The following is a 17,926-nucleotide window of genomic DNA, read 5'->3' on the forward strand; positions in this document are numbered from 1 at the left end:
GTTCCCAAAAGTGTCGACCCTTTACCCCTGCACTGATCCATTTACTGTCCCTGAGGTGAACAGTGGTACATCTCATCAGTTCCTGCTCCTATGGCAGGCAGAGGATCTCTCCTAATCCTGTGCCTGAGGTGGTTGATGGACGGTGTGGTCTCACCTGTCCCTGAAGCAGCTAAAATTCACTGTGCCTCTCCTGATCCTGTCCTTTAAGTTGAGCGAGCAGTATGTCTCTCTGCTCTTCTTGCAACACTTCCAGTCTCTGAGATCACTGACAGTAAATCCATGTCTCCTGAGTTGGATCCTTTTCTTGAGAATTTCTTCCATTCCTACCCCTGCTGACTGAGATAGCGCTGATGCCGCACACCTCTTCCATGCTGTAAATGTAGCCGGTGTTGATAATGCAAACCTGTCCTGATCTTGTTTGTGTCCATGAGATGGCTGATGGACAGTTTGCCTTCTCTGTTCCAGACCATTAAGCAACAGGACTCTTCCGCGTTTGGTCCTGCTCCTGTGGCGTCTGACTGCATTTCTACCCGACCTACTTCAAAGTGGTTGAAAGTCAGTACACCTCTTTAGAAAATGAACTGTCCCTGAGGCCAGGTCACATCTTCTGATCCTGGGGTTAAAATCAGGATACCCATAAGGTAATGCATGGTCCTGTGCCTCTTTAGACTGCGGAAGACGCACGCCTGTTATGAAAAGTTGAATTTTTGTTGTAATGTTTCTTATTTTGAAGGGCCACCGGACTGACGTTCATTCGAACTGTGTCTAACTTTACTAATGGCTGTGTGTTCCTGAGGTGTTTTTTTTTTTTTTTAGCTGTTTTTTGTTTTCCTCGTTTTAAAGTTCATTTGAGCTCTAACAAGACAGAACTGTCAGACCCTCTCTGTTTGCATCAACCTTGGTGAATGGATTTTGTTCCGTTCGCTTACAGAGTTATAGACGATAGCTTGCAACCATAAAAAACAAACAGACGTTAGCTTAGCTTGTTAGCAGGGTGAGGTGTCAGCGAACAAATCGAACTACATTCAAACCAGAGTACAAAACACGTCGAAAAAGACTTTTGGAAACAGAGAAGATGGACCATAAACTACAGGAAGTATTTTTAAAAACCGAAGAGACGCAGCAGAGAACAGGTTTGTTTCCTTTTTGCTGGGACTAATTATGCTAAGCTAACTGTAGCTCGTAATTCACTTTCAGTAATAAAAACTGTTTTAAAAGTTCTCTTTTGTGCAGCTGTCTCCCTCCTCTGCGTACGTCAAACATCTCAGAAGTGACTTTTTCCTCTTTGCTCAGTGTTTCTGATGTTTGTGATCAGCCTGCTGTCGTTTTGTGTGAGACTTGTTTTTATCTTTCGGCTTATTTTAGCTTCACACAAATATTTATGAGCAGAACAAACACAGTGTGACTCAAACAGTGATGAAACAAGAATAAAAGTGCTTTTCCAGTATCCGAGTTAATATAACTCTTGTATAAATCCTTGTCGTTGGGTTGGTGGATCATGTCACGTGTTTATTTGTCCCATTGTAAAGAAATATCCATTGTTTGATTTTTTTTTTGTGCAAATTGGTTCCATTTATCATTCATGTTCCTTCCTTCCTTCTTTTTTTTTTTTTTTTTTTTTTGTAAAAATGCATCCATGATGCGAGGCCGCTATTAAAAGCACACAGACTTTGACTCGACTGATCTATTAGACTCTGTTGTGTCACAGCAAGAAGGTCATGGGATTGCTTCCTGCCCTTTCTGGCAACAGGGGAGTTTGCATGTTCTCCATGTGTTTGCGTGGGTTCCCTTCTTGTGCTCCGGCTTCCTCCCACATCCAAATACATGTAGATTAGGTGAACTGAAAACTTTAAATTGACCGTATGTTTGAACGAGTTTGTCTGTCTCTATGTGACCCTGTGGCAGACTGCCGTCCTGTCCAGGATGAACACCGCCTCACGGCCTGTGACCGCTGGGATCAGTTCCTGCCTCCCATGACCCTTAATTAGAGTAAGCAGGTATAGAAAATGGATGGATAATAGTAATAATAAATTTCTTTGTAAAGCTCTTTCCATCAATGTGCTGCACAACAAATAATTCAAAATGAACAAGAGCAGGTTCTAATCACAATCACATTATGATGACAATTTGATTAGTTAATATAATTATAATCATAGCTGTAGCACCACAACTCATGACTCATACCTAAAAGTAAATAAGTGACTTCAACATGGCTTTAAATACATCAACAGAACCTGCCTGCTGGATGTCAAGGGGCAGGCTGTTCCACAAAGTTGGTGCACAAAAGGAAAACGCTCACTCACCAACAGTCATTTTCCAGAGCCTTGGGATGCACAGAAGACCAGAATCCTGGGAGCACAGTGTACGAGCAGACACTTATGACTTCACCAGGTTGGACAAGTATTCTGGCGCTAAACTATTAAGAATTTTGTAAGTAAGAAGGAGCACTTTAAAATCTGCTCTAACCCAAACTGGGAGCCAGTGAAGAGCGGCCAGCACTGGAGTAAAAGTAAATCCCTTGAGCTGCTCCCTTGTTTTTCACTTGGGGTTGCCACAGCAGATCCGTTTTAGATCTGCATGCTGATTTGCCATGCCAGCAATGGAGTGATGTGTTCAAATTTGCCAGCTCTGGTCAGGATGCGAGCTGCTGCATTTTGAACAATTTGGAGACCTTGAGTAGTCTTCTTTGGCAGACCAGATAATCCAATCGTCAAGTCACAAAAGAGTGGATTAAAATCTTAGCATCCTTAAAAGACAAGGCAGGGCTAACCTTCACGATGTTTCTCAAATGAAAATAGGCAAGTCTAGTCACATCCTTAATATAAAAATCAAAGGAAAGTGGTTTGTCTAAAAACTCACCAAGATTATTAATTTTGTCTTTGCAGTGAATAACACAGTCATCCAAAGACAGAGTAAAAGTGTTATAAAGGTGACTCTGTCTTAGGGATGCACCATGCCACAATTTTTGTCTTCCGATCCAGATACCTGAATTTGGATATCTGCTGGTACCAATACTTTTCCGAGCCGAAAGCAGAGCTCTGTTTGTTTAATATTATTATTATTATTATTATTATTATTATTATTATTATTATTATTATTATCATTGTTGCTTTTATATGAGGATTTTCTTAAAAAGGAAACCTGAAAGTTCAGCTACAATTTGCCAGATGATGTATCTAAGATAAAAGTCTAGATTTGATGCTTTGGTGAAAACAATTAAGTACTTTTATTTTTTATAGACTTAAAGATCTCTCTCTCTCTCTCTCTCTCTCTCTCTCTCTCTCTCTCTCTCTCTCTCTCTCTCAAAACTGACTTTTATACAGTCTAAATCTGTGGGGCCCACAAATTGACCGTGAGTAAAGCCGAAACGAAACTTGCGCAAATGCAAGTTAACAAGGTTTACCTGTACTTAGGCGGACAGTAAATCACAGCAATCAATAAATAGTAATAAAACAAATAATGAATGTCTGCTCTGTGTAAGCCTGATCTCAGAAGCTAAGCAGAGTGGGTCCCGGTTAGTACTTAGATGGGAGACCTCTTAGGAAGACCAGGGGCTGTGTGTGTTTCTCCAAATAAAATTGAAGTTGCCTCAGGATGCGCATCCAGTGTAAAAATTGTGCCAAATCTCAATGTGGATCTGTACTGGATCTGCTGTGGCGACTCTGAACAAACAGGGGCAGCCATAAGTCAATCAACAACAGTGTCAAACACATAAAGAATGTTTTCCATTTGTGCAATGGAAAGAATATTTTTATTTGTTGAAAGATAGAATGTTCCATTCAATGAGATGAAGCCTGTTAAGTTGTGTCCCCAGTGTTTTGTGGTTAGCGCCTCTCCTCCAGCCAGGATTGTGGATACATCTCCAGCTTTTATCAAGTGTATTTTGATTGTGTCCCATTGAGGTGGGATGGGGGGTGGGGGGGGGGCAGTTTTCAGTTGTGTGGGAAGGTTATGGCCCTGAGAAGCATTCTTGGGAGCCAGTAAGTAACATCACTGACAGACATAAGGTGATGTCTTGGTTTACGTTCTGGTGTCAGTTTTATGATCTCTAGGTTGCTGTGCCTACTAATGTTATCTCTTATGCATTATATTTTGAGTGTTTATTTGTGGTGGCCAAGTGGTTAGTGTGCTTGGTTTCAGTGCAGAAGGTTCCCAGTTCAAACCCCACCCCTGCCACATTTCTTAATGTAATGTGGAGATGCATCAGGAAGGGCATCCGATGTAAAACGCTTGCCAATTCAACATGCAGGTCCTCTTTCGATCTGCTGTGGTGACCTCAAGTGAAAATCAAGCAGCTGAAGAGACTTGCACTAGTGTAATTTCTTCCATGTTGTTATTCTACTCATAACTATATGTATTTTGGTGGTCCTGTTCCTGATGCATATCATTGTTTTTACTTCATGCGCACTTGGGCTTCTGGGTTCATGTGCATGCTTATTCCCAGATGAACTAAATCAAATCAAATCAATTTTATTTATATAGCACCAAATCACAACAACAGTTGCTCAAGGTGCTTTATATTGTAAGGCAAAAGCCATACAATAATTACAGAAAAACCCCAACGGTCAAAATGACCCCCTGTGAGCAAGCACTTGGCGACAGTGGGAAGGAAAAACTCCCTTTTAACAGGAAGAAACCTCCAGTAGAACCAGGCTCAGGGAGGGGCGGTCTTCTGCTGGGACTGGTTGGGGCTGAGGGGAGAGAATCAGGAAAAAGACATGCTGTGGAGGGGAGCAGAGATCAATCACTAATGATTAAATGCAGAGTGGTGCATACAGAGCAAAAAGAGAAAGAAACACTCAGTGCATCATGGGAACCCCCCAGCAGTCTAAGTCTATAGCAGCATAACTAAGGGATGGTTCAGGGTCACCTGATCCAACCCTAACTATAAGCTTTAGCAAAAAGGAAAGTTTTAAGCCTAATCTTAAAAGTAGAGAGGGTGTCTGTCTCCCTGATCTGAATTGGGAGCTGGTTCCACAGGAGAGGAGCCTGAAAGCTGAAGGTTCTGCCTCCCATTCTACTCTTACAAACCCTAGGAACTACAAGTAAGCCTGCAGTCTGAGAGCGAAGCGCTCTATTGGGGTGATATGGTACTAAGCGGTCCCTAAGATAAGATGGGACCTGATTATTCAAAACCTTATAAGTAAGAAGAAGAATTTTAAATTCTATTCTAGAATTAACAGGAAGCCAATGAAGAGAGGCCAATATGGGTGAGATATGCTCTCTCCTTCTAGTCCCCGTTAGTACTCTAGCTGCAGCATTTTGAATTAACTGAAGGCTTTTCAGGGAACTTTTAGGACAACCTGATAATAATGAATTACAATAGTCCAGCCTAGAAGAAATAAATGCATGAATTAGCTTTTCAGCATCACTCTGAGACAAGACCTTTCTAATTTTAGAGATATTGCGCAAATGTAAAAAAGCAGTCCTACATATTTGCTTAATATGCGCATTGAAGGACATATCCTGATCAAAAATGACTCCAAGATTTCTCACAGTATTACTAGAGGTCAGGGTAATGCCATCCAGAGTAAGGATCTGGTTAGACACCATGTTTCTAAGATTTGTGGGGCCAAGTGCAATAACTTCAGTTTTAAAGCAGGAAATTAGAGGTCATCCATGTCTTTATGTCTGTAAGACAATCCTGCAGTTTAGCTAATTGGTGTGTGTCCTCTGGCTTCATGGATAGATAAAGCTGGGTATCATCTGTGTAACAATGAAAATTTAAGCAATGCTTTCTAATAATACTGCCTAAGGGAAGCATGTATAAAGTGAATAAAATTGGTCCTAGCACAGTATATACAACAGTATATAACTACATTATATACTGTTGGAACAGGCACAGTTCCTTCACCCAGTGCCAGATTGACTCACGTATACCAGCTTTCTCACATTCGTCTCCAGTGTTTTGGTCTCTATGTTATCAGCCTGTGCTGCCTTCCTGTTTGTTCTGAGTTTAGCCTGTTGTCTTTTGGATTTCCTTCGTGGTATGTTTGATTAATATTTGTCAAGACTCCTAATGTCTAATATTGTTGTTCCTGTTGATGCTGCCCTCATGGACATGGTTGCCCTTTGAACTGATTAACTGTGTACTGGACCCACCCCCGTATTGCTGAAGATGGTACCGGTTGTTCCCACACAAACACTGTTAAGTACGGACCATAGCCACTAACAGCTATCTCTGCGTAGCAGCAACTACAGACTGTCTGAACTTCCTGTCGGTGTTATTTTCTTCTCAGGGGTCACCAGTTGTACAAGAGTCACTACAGCTGTGGAGACAGTTTACCATCCTCTTTTTCTCAGTGGGAGTCAACTTAAATCCAGTTACCAATAAAAAATGTACTTGTTGACTGACTAATTAAGACAGTGATTATTTTTTCTACACAGGACTTGAACAACAGAAGTGGAGCTTCTTTCAGAACCAAGTTGATTCACACATTAAAAAGGAACAGGAGGAACTTTGGAGCAGTCAGCAGCATCATGGGTTGGCTGAGGATCATGTTTCACAGATTCAATTCACTTCACTCGCTCTGAAGAGTAAAAATAAAGATGAACCTCAGTCTTTGCAGTGCCACCAAAGCCAAGCAGATGAGAAGAGAGAGACAAAACCTCGAGGCAGCATCTTGGTGAAAACAGGCAAAGATGAAGGACAGATGAAAACAGGATCTGATGAAAAGGACTGTGGAGGACTGAATCCAGCCCACAGCATCAATCAAGATAATCATTTACTACAAACTGACTCATACATCTCTTATCCATGTTTGAATGAAGATGACAATGAGAGTGTTGACAGCGACTTTTGGAAGGAGACCAGAGAACGCCAGCCAGGTACAAATGCTGATTGTAATATTAGTAAGAAACTGTTTAGCTGCTCTAAGTGTGACACGCGATTTGCTTTGATGCTAAATAAGTGTTGACTGTGAAAAGAAATTTGGCTACAAGAGTAGTCTTATGGACTACATGATAATTAATACAGTAGGAAAACTATTTAACTGCCCTGACTATGGCAAAATATCACTTCCTGCTCTGTTAAAACCTCATTAGATCACTCATGTACTCAATCAAGTTTACTGAGACAAACAGCAATAGATATACCAGATAGAGACAGAAAATCTGAACAAGTGAACATTTCTGCTTCTGTGTTTACATACAGGTTTCATTGTGATTCTACAGAGTTTTATAAATGAGGCCCCTGTTGTCAATGTTTGATTGCAACTTGAAGTTGCATTTCAGTATTTGTCTGTTCCGTTGTGTTCTGCAGATACGCAGCAGTTGTTCGTGACAAAAGATACAGGTCCCTCAGAACAGCACAGATGGAACTCCACTTTGGACTCAGACAACCCACAACTCCCTCATATTAAACAAGAACAGGAAGAACTCTGGATCGGTCAGGAACGAGAGCATGAACAAAGACTCAAACAGGCTGATATCACCAAGAACCTACGGACATCTGGCTCTGTGAAGAGTGAGCATTATGAAGTGAATCTTCAGTCCTCACAGTGTTGTCAGGCCCAAAGTGAAGAGAGAACACATGCAAAATGTCCAGACAGCAGTTCTGCTGAACTATTGAAAAAGGAAGCTGATGGAGACACCTGTGCAGACTCTCAATCAGTCAGCGACTTTAGTCCAGATAATCACTTCCAAACAAAGGCTAATGATAAAGAAACCGCCATCTACAAATATGTGACAGAAGACAGTAACGACAGTGTTGACAGTGATTTTTGGAAGGAGAACAGAGCACGCCAGTCATATTCCGCTGATAAATGTAATGTTGATGAGAAACCATTTAGCTGCTCCAAGTGTGGTAAAAGATTTGTCTATAAGCATCATCTGAGGAAACACATGAGAGTAACAAAAGAGAAACCATTCAGTTGCTCTGAGTGCAGTCAAAGTTTTGGATACAAGAACAGCTTAATGGCCCACATGAAAATACACGCAGGAGTAAAGTTATTTAGTTGCTCTGAGTGTGGTAAAAGATTTGTCTTCAAAAACAGTCTGAAGATGCACCTGAGAATTCACACAGGAGACAAACCGTTCAGCTGCTCGCAGTGTCATAAAAGGTTTATCTACCAGAACCATCTAAAGATACACATGAGAGTTCATACAGGGGAAAAACCGTTTAGTTGTTCCCAGTGTGGTCACAGATTTGGCTACAGAAACAATTTAATGGATCACATGAGAATTCACACAGGAGAAAAACCATTCAGCTGTTCTCTGTGTGGTCAAAAATTTAGCTGTAAAAATGATATGAAGAGACATGCAAGAATTCACACAGGAGAAAAACCATTTAGTTGCTCCATCTGTGCCAAAAAATTCACTCAGAGATCAAACTTAACGAAACACATGAGAGGTCATACAGGCGAGAAGCAATTTGGCTGCTCTGAATGTGGTAAAAGATTTATTCAAAGATCACAGTTAACCACACACATGAGAATTCACACAGGAGAAAAACCATATATGTGCACTAACTGTGGGAAGACATTTGGTGACAAGAGCTCTCTCAATAGACATGTCAGAATTCATACAGGGGAGAAAAGCTTTCGGTGCTCATTTTGTGGTAAAGGATTTACACAATCTGTGCATCTGGCACAACATGTAAGGGTCCACACAAGAGAAAAACGTTTCAGTTGTGATGTTTGCAACAGCAAGTTTATTTCAAAAGCATCCCTCACACGCCATGTATGTACTGGTATGTCCACAGAGCACCATCAAGATCAAAACAAAATGAACAGAGAAGCAAAGCCACAAGGCAGGAGCTCACCTTGAAAATGTAAGCTGATGTGGGCTGGAGCATCAAACAGATTCACAAACTTTGGTCCAGATAGGTTTTTTTTTTTTTTTTTTTACAGCCATATGAGTCAGAAATACACATGAGCGGTTATTAATTATAAATGTATTTCTCATAGGCTTTCCACCCACACTTACAGGCCTTTGCTGTACGTTTGGGTGGAATATGAAGTGGGTGGGTTGGTGACAGAATAATTTGTTGGGGAACAGAAACTCCTTTGCAGCAGATGAACAGATTAAAAAGAAAAACACCATCCAGGAGGGTGGTGTATGTCTCTTCACCAGTGCAAATATTTTCTGTAAGATGTGCATGTTAGGGGAAAAAATACTAAGAAAGCAAATAAACTAAGAGTTCATGATCCACATGTATCACACCCTTCCTGTATTTCACAATTGAATGCACACATGGGGTGTTTGGAACATGTTGATTTCTGTGTGTGAAGAGTCAGTGCTTTTTTTTTTTTTTTTTTTTTTTTTTTTTTGTGATCAAATTTTTATTATTCAAAAATTTTTTCCAAAAAGGAGAAAGAAAAAATGAAAACATGGCAAAAATGAAATTAGATACATTAACAAAAAGTAAGAGTAATCATCTAGATGAAATAAGCATAACCCAATAAATAAATAAAGTCAGTGCTATTGCCATTGTAGGTAAATGAAAGTTAACATTTGAGTGTAGGTCACATATTATGTCATGTAGGTCACATATTATGTCATGTTTTATTGAATATTTGAGACTAAAATTAAACAGCAATTTGAAATTTATCCTTTCCTGGTGTGCATTTTCTGAAGAGATAAATATTCAGATTTTGAACCACGCGCCACTAAATCCAGGAACTTTCAGCCCAGTCACAACATTGGACAACAAGGAGGAAGTGACATCAGAACAAGAGCCATTGTCTGAATAGCCCCATTAATTTATGGATTTTTACAGGCTACTGACAGCCCCGTTTCCACCAAGTGGTTCGGGTCAGAGCTGCACCCTGTTTTAGGTGTGAGAACAGTTATTCTCGCCGGCAGAATCCTTTTGATTGGCAGGTGGAAACATTTATATTGAGTAGTGTGCACTTGCACGGTGTCTGCAGCTTCTCCACTCGACACGGAGGCAAAACAGTATTTTTGGATTTTTTTTTTTTGTGGATCATGACAATTTCGTCGCATGAGACGTTATGAGCAGATGAGGAACTCTGGGAGTCTTTTAACTTGTAGCGCAAAGCAGCTCATTAAGAGCAAAGACTTGATCAATCAGCTGCAATAACGGATTACAGCCGGCACTGTAATTTGGCATCAAACTCCCATGTGACAAATGGACTTTTTTTCAGCCAAGACAGAAGGAATTAAATTATTTTCAGATGTCCTTTTGTAAAATTGAAATCACTTGCATTATTTATTTATTTTATAATAACCATTCTGTGTTCTGAAGTCTGCCAATAAATATTGTCACTTGTCAGACTGAAGATTTTCCTCCAAGGTTTTGTCTCCCTCATTGTGGTCTACATAAGGCTCAAAACCATAAGGTTGTGTCCTCCAGAGCTGCTTCAGAAAAACCTTCAGACTGGACTTAAAAAAAAAAAAAAAATCATCCAATACCACCTTGACCTCCACCGTGTTGACAATTGATTTGGACTTGAATCAGCAGGTCCCATTCTGGATATGACTTTCCCTAAGTAATTGTTCATTTGATGCAAAGTTATTCTAGCACAAGGACACATCAGACAGGCCTTGTGGCCATCAATGGAAATAGCCCGTGGCTGTCCGTTTGTAGCCATATTTGTATAATGAACTTCTGTTGGTACATATTGTCTCTGTCATTGGTCAATATAGGTCATGTGATCATTAGGCTACGTACTTAAACAAGTATTTGCTATTGGTGCATAGATTACTTAACATTAACCACAACCCCTAACCCTAATCATAGGCCCTAACCATAACAAGGCTGTGTTACATACAAATACAATCTACATACAAATGGCCACATCCATGGAAATAAGTGGTTTCACTTTATTGTGTTATATGTGTTTCATGCATATACTTTGGTATGTGTATTGAATTGAACTAAAGAAATTCAATCCACTCAGGCCAAGCACAAACACGGTTTTTTTTTTTGTTTTTGTTTTTTTTGAGCACCACTTTTATTTTAAAGGTCCACATTTTACGCTCGTCCCGTCTGTGTGTAACTTTACTAACAAGATGGTGGCGTGTTATTGGGGCTTTGTTAGCCGTGTTTAACTCTTCTGTTTCGATGGTTCCTTTGCTCTCCAACAGGAACGAACCATCAGAACCTCTCTGGGTCCGGATGAAGTTCACAGAATGGCTTTTGTGCCGTTCACCTGTTTTTATTCCGTTAGCGTACACAACTACGGCATTTAGCTTAGCTTGCTAGCCGCGTGACGTCAACATGTCCTAAATCCAAATCAAAGCACAAAAAGCCTAAATAGACTTTTGGAAACAAACGAGATGGACCACAAACTGTCTAAAGTATTTTTAAAATCTGAAGAGTCACGGCAGAGAACAGGTTTGCTTCTAATTATTGATTTTAAAGTTGTTAGCCTTCAGTTAGTGCGCAGCCTAGTTTTACAATGATACTGCAGCTAAAGACGTAGTTGGCAGCTAACTCGATTAAAGACGCTCTAATTCACATTTTATCAAACTAATAGCAGCCAGTAATTATTTTCTGTGTGTAGATTTAATAGTTTAAAGGTGTCTCCCTCTGTGCTCTGAGCTTTTCTGTCCCGCGGTTACATGATCAGTGTAGTGCATGTTTGGTTTGTCATGTTTCTTGCTCACAGAAACCAGCTGTAATAATTAATTTGCTCTTTGTAAAGACGAAAACAAAGGTGGAGCATGTTACTTTTTCAAATACCAGCTTTACATTTGATCTAAAATGACATTCTAATGTCTTGTCAACATTGATACAACAGATACAATCTTTGTTGTTTTTAAAGTGTTCTGTAAACATGGCACCGTTTCAAGAAGCATCTCCGTACCTTAGACTATAGTGTAGATACGCCAGGCCTGTATGTGGTGCTGTAACACTCCCACAAAAAAACACAGAAGACACGGAGAATGCACATAGCTGAAAAACACACAAACATGCATACATACAAAAAATACAAACACACTGCTTCTCTTTAAATAAGCAGTAAGTCTATTTCTTATATATAAGTCTTCTTCTTATATGGTTTTATTTTTCTTAAGGTGACCATATTTTGATAACCGAAAACCAGGACACTCGGCCCAGCAATGAGATACTCAAATGATACTCAAAGTTTACTCAAAGATGAAAACAACAAAAACCAGGACATTTTCATCACTTAAAAAAAAACAAAAAAAAAACAGGATGGCCAAGACAGGACATTTGGTCACCCAAATTTTACTTGTTTTATTTTAAGTTCTCGCTTCTGCTGCTACATTGATTAGCTCCTGACACCAGTTATGTGCATGCACCATATCATCATCTCCATTTATGTGGGATCGTTACAGCTCCACATACAGGTTTGGCATATATGCTACACCATTTTCAGTGGATTTGTGTGCATGCAGATATTTCTTGAAATGCCGCTGTGTTCATGGAACATTTTTTTTTAAACTACAAAGAAATTTCATTATCTGTTTTCATGTGGACAAGAGCTTAGTTTGTAACTTTAGATAAGTTGCAGGAAATGGCTTCCGATAATATTTTTAAAACGCAAAATGCTAGAGCTTCTGCCTTTCCCCCCCCTCAGGACCACACCTGATCTGACCTCTTTAAGTTGAATAACAGTGTGTGTCTTCTCACTGTGTTTTATATTGCGGTAGTGACGCAATGAAAAACAGCAACTCAACTGGGGCAAGTTTTAAATGCTTATACTTTCTTTCTTTCAAATATGCACATTACTAACAACAACAACAATGAATATATTGTAACAACTAAAATGTTTAATCAGTGTTACTCTGTGGCCATGTTTGACGCAATTCTGTACTAAGTGGAATTGATGCGTCATATGAAAATGTTTAACTTTTGCATAACTCAGGTGGGATGTAAAGCAGGACTGAGGACCTTCTCCCCAGAGCCCACAGCACCACCAACTTACATCCACATACCAATGCTCACACTGCAGCCCACTCCCCATGGATAGCCTTTGCGTATCAGAGAGTTGCAACCACAGACCCTCTGAACATATATTGAAGGGACCTCAGTCAGCACCTGAGCACCCCCCCCCCCTCCCCATCCTGGATGAGGAAAAAAAGTCATTCTGTGCAGTTTTCCTGCAACAAGTTTGAAATATTTGATTTATGATCTCAAGTCAGATGCACTATCCAGCTTCCACACATGGCTGGATAGTTCAACAGTCAGAGGAACAAAGGGTTTACCGTGTGATTATACAGGACGGGCAGTTCATAGGGCCAAAAAATCCTGGGGCCTCATGTAGAAGGCGTGCATATGCACAAAAACCTGGTGTAGACCCGTCTCCACATCCACGTGCAGATGTATCAAAAGTGACTTCAGCGTGAAAATATGCCATGCGTCACACAAAAATCCAGGTTGGCGTACACACGTTTCTACAGCTATTGTACCATCTCTGACATGTACAGGTGATGCAGGGAGCCATTAATAGTGTGAAAACAAGAAGTCATCAGAGTGATGTGCACAGCAGAGACACACTGATGAACATTTAACACACATATGGATGGATAAAAAACACGCGCAAAGTGATGCAGAAAATAGCGCTAATTACAGTGGCTGCATTAGCATCAGAGGACCTTGCAAATGGTGCAATCTGGCTTGAGCAAGTATTCAGAGAACGCGAGGATTTAGTTGCAAATGACGATAATTGGCTCATAAGGCGATTTCAGTTATCAAGGCCACTGTGACTGGAGTTGCGTGCAGAACTGCGGTGGCCCAGAGCACAATACAGCGAGGGCCCAGGGGTTGTCTGTGCCCACACGGGTCCTGACCACGCTGGGCTTGCTGGCATCAGGGGCATTCCAGCGTGAGCTGGCTGATCGGTCAGGCGTGTGCCAGTCAACCTTGCGCCGAGCCACCAGCTGTGTGGAACGCAATCATCCGAATGTCATCCAGATACATTCCAACATTACAGCATATTTTGCAGCGAGTTGGTTTCCCAAATGTAATCGGAGCTGTTAACTGCACACATATAAAGGTGCTATCACATGATGAATTTGTTTTTGTTAATAGGAAACATTTTCATTCCATCAGTGTTAAAATCATATGTGATGTGCAAATGTGCATTAGACAGCTGGCACGGCGAGCCATGAGGGGGCTGCATGTATTAAAATAGTTTATTCATGTAATTGTTCTGAACGAAAACCAGCGTGGGCACATTTGGGTGTGTGCACATTCAAATATGTTTTTATTATTATTAATGTCTTTTTATTTTTGCTTGATGGCGAGCTGCAGAGCTTCTTAACAGGCTTCCTGTGTTCAGTATTTGACAATAAACGTGTCTGTAAATTGTGAATGTCACACTGTCAGCGGAGGCGCGCCTCACTTTTTTAACATCAGTGTGTGCGTACTGTTCTGCTCCGTAGTGCCCATGAACATTTTTCCTGTTTCACGATTAATCCATTTAACAGCGTATTGAATAAACTGTCCCTGCATGTCTCCACGTCATTTCCATTCATCTGTAGTATAATTTATTTTCTGTCTTCATGTTCGTCGTGGTAAATCCCTGCTCCAAGGGCCTATTTACATGAAATTGCATATTTAAATAGGGCGTGGCCAGTGAGGAGTTTGGTTCCACGCTCAATTCCACATTCAGTGGGATGTATAAACGGAACATGCATGAATTCATGCCTACGCACACTTTCATACATCTGAATATGTTTGTGCTTACGCCAGATTCAGGGTTTTGGCATACGCCAACTTTTAGTAGAAAGTTGGTTGACACAAGTCTTTGTACATGAGGCCCCCAAAGAGAAACATTTCAAACAAATCATTTAAAAATGTTTCTGTCCTAAAATGATTCAATATATAATTCAAATTTGTGTCTGTTTTACTGTATTCTGTAGACATTCAGCAGCTCAACCCTCAATTTGCACAGCAGGAGTGGACTCCAGAACACCCACACATTAAAGAGGAGCAGGAAGAACTCTGGATCAGTCAGCAAGAACAGCATCAACAGCAAGAAGAGTCCGATATCACCAAGTTTCCGTTCACTCCTGTGAAATTTGAAAATGAAGAGAAACCAGATTTCTCACATCTTCAGCAAAGACATTCTAAGAGCAGAGAAACAGAATGTCCAACCAGGGGCTCAAGAGAACAGTTGAAAACAGAAGCTGATGAATACAACAAGGAAGGACCAGAACCAGCCAGTAACTCTGATCACATTCTTTATTTACAACTAGATACTGATGACAAGGCGTCAGTGTTTGATAAAAATGGGATTGAAGACAGTAATGACAGTGATTTTTGGAAGGAGACCAGAGAACGTCAGTCCATATCAAATGATGGAAACAGTATTGATGAGAAACCATTTAGCTGCTCAAAGTGTGGCCAGAGATTCATGTATAAGTACCAACTGGAGAGACACATGAGAGAGACAAAAGAAAAACCATTCAGTTGCCCTGAGTGTGTGCAAAGGTTTTGCTACAAGAAAAGTTGGATGGATCATATGAAAATACATACTGGAGGAAAACTATTCAGCTGCTCAGAATGCAGTAAAAGGTTTGTTTACAATAAAAGTCTCACAGTGCATTTGAGAATTCACACAGGAGAGAAACCTTTCAACTGCTCTGAGTGTGATCAAAGATTTGTGTCCAAGGTCCACCTGAAGAGACACATTAGACTTCATACAGGAGAAAAACCATTTTGTTGTCCAATCTGTGGTAAAAGACTCACTGAAAGGTCCATCTTAAATAGACACATGAGAAGTCATACAGGAGAGAAACTATTTGCTTGCTCAGTCTGTGCCAAAAGATTCACTCAGAAGTCAGAACTAATTAACCACATGAGGATTCACACAGGAGAAAAACCATTTAGTTGTTCAATCTGCTGTAAAAGATTCACTCAAAGGTCACATCTGACTAAACACATGCGAACGCATACAAGAGAGAAACCATTCAGTTGTTCTGTTTGCAGTAAAACATTCACCCGTACGTCACATCTGACGAGACATATGAGAGGTCATAAGTGGGAAAAAAACCACTGAGCTGAGCTGAAAATTTACACAGCTGAAAATTTACATACAACGTCAGAAACTGTATAACTGCTTTAAGTGTAGTTCATGATTTGAAATCAAAAAGACTTAAAGCCGCTGGGCAGCAGCTCAGCTTGAAAATGCGAGATGATTGTTGTGGGCCGCAGCATCAAACCCAATCACAAACTCTGTTTCAGAGTTTCTTTTTTTAATGCCATATTTGAGTCAGATATGTCAGGAATATAGGTAGGTACATGAGCAAATTTCATAAATATAGTGTTCATCTGGTTTTGTTCCTCCCCTTGCTGTAAGTGTGGTTGGAATATGAGGTGGGTCGGTTGATGACAGAAGAATTTGTTGAAGAGAAACTACTTTGCAGCAGATGAACAGATAAAAAAAAAAAAAAAAAAACATCCAAGAGGTCGATGTACATCTCTTCACCAGAGCAAATAGTTTTCCACAAGATCAGAATCAGAAGAAGTTTATTGCCATTGCCAATGAACAGGATTCACAGACTAGGAATTTGCTTTGATATAAGATGTACACTTTAGGGAAACATAGTAAGAAAACAGAGTTCATGATCCACATGTATCAGCACACACATAGCCTTCCCTATTTAACAGTTTAATGCACACATTGGGTGTTTGAAACATGTTGATGTTTATGGGTGTTTTCAGCATCATGGAAAACTAAAACGTATGTGTGTATATAGTGTGAAGAACCAGTGTTACTGCCATTGCAGGAAAAAAAGTTAACATTTGAGTTAAAGTACATACCTCTGGTAAATGAAATGTCAAAATGAGCTGACTGTTCCAAATAAATCATTTTGAAAATATTGGTGTATTTTGCCCTGAGATAGCTAGCCATAAGCATGGGGAATTTAGCCTGGTTTCACCTGCTACTTTGAAAAGTTTAGATTGGTAAGCCTGCAGGAAATGTGGATTTCTGTGACTTCACCTTGTCGACTTCCCTCCAGAGCCATTTCAGCTGGTGTGTTAAAACAGTCTGGAAGAGGAATTTGGGTGGTTTTGGTAGTGTTGCACTCAGAGGCAATTTTAGACTTCCAGTTTTAGGGGTGCTTAGCACATTTTTAAAATCTAGATGTCCAGAAATACAATTTCCTATGATTTCAGAGTGAAAACATTGCTTGTAAAAGCTGCATTCATTGTCAGAATGATTAAAAAAAACGCATATTAGCAATGGATAACGGCCCATACATAAAATTCCTGCATTCTGGTGCAGTTTATATAACAAATAATTTAATCTCCTAATGTGGTGAGGGCAATTAGTAATTGCAACTTTGGAGCAGGTCTGAAATGTTCACAGGCTGAGTACAGTATATTATCCTTGTTTTTATATTAGTCTTTTGAGCCTATAGTTATTGAAGATTTTTTATTTCATCTTAACAGATTATGATGTTATAGTACTTAGTACAGAACACTCACCCTGGTATCACTTTTCAGTTACATTTAGACAGTTTTAGGCATTACTTAGATTGTGTTTTAGTTTTGGCTATTCATTTATTTATTCTACAAACTGATGTCTCGGTTTTTCTGGCAGCACGAACATCCACATTGTAAGTCAGAAAAATACAGTAGTTGCAGTTGGTCTGATCAGTGAGGTTTAGTGCCGTGTGCAGGAGGACCTGGTTTAGCACAGCTACAGCAGCACTCCACTATAAGGCTGGATGGAGAACACAGATGGTATACTGCACATAAATGGGTTCAGGATAAGAAATATATGAATATGAATTATTTATTGAATTAACAGCAAAGCATAGAAAGGACAGACAAGATCTAATGAAGTCCTTAAAAGTAAGAAAAATAAAAATGTGAAAACACCAGTAACACAAGTAAGACACCTCCACAGTCTGATACACATATTCAGTTTACCCTTAGCTTCACTTTCCATCCTTTCCTATTCTCAGTATCCATATCTACTATCACATAAGGTCTATAGAGTGCACAAACCTCACCTGAAGCTTTTTTTTGCTTTTGAAAAAA

At 40.0% G+C, this 17,926-nt stretch overlaps 2 protein-coding genes across 2 annotated transcripts; both read left to right on the forward strand.

Annotated features, from left to right (window-relative positions):
• Window positions 1-916: 916 nt before the first annotated feature.
• On the forward strand, window positions 917-8,846 carry LOC117526922 (oocyte zinc finger protein XlCOF22-like). Its single transcript, XM_034189052.1, has 3 exons — window positions 917-1,133; window positions 6,388-6,828; window positions 7,262-8,846. Exons 1-3 carry the CDS (start codon window positions 1,076-1,078, stop codon window positions 8,764-8,766), a joined length of 2,004 nt encoding a protein of 667 aa, XP_034044943.1. The 5' UTR covers window positions 917-1,075; the 3' UTR covers window positions 8,767-8,846.
• A 2,125-nt stretch (window positions 8,847-10,971) lies between these two features.
• LOC117526926 (oocyte zinc finger protein XlCOF6.1-like) lies at window positions 10,972-16,654 on the forward strand. Its single transcript, XM_034189056.1, has 2 exons — window positions 10,972-11,299; window positions 14,797-16,654. The coding sequence occupies exons 1-2, from the start codon at window positions 11,242-11,244 to the stop codon at window positions 15,933-15,935; spliced, it is 1,197 nt and encodes a 398-aa protein (XP_034044947.1). The 5' UTR covers window positions 10,972-11,241; the 3' UTR covers window positions 15,936-16,654.
• Window positions 16,655-17,926: the final 1,272 nt, after the last annotated feature.

This window comes from Thalassophryne amazonica, chromosome 15 (assembly GCF_902500255.1).
Source record: "Thalassophryne amazonica chromosome 15, fThaAma1.1, whole genome shotgun sequence".
NCBI classification, from domain to species: Eukaryota; Metazoa; Chordata; class Actinopteri; order Batrachoidiformes; family Batrachoididae; genus Thalassophryne; species Thalassophryne amazonica.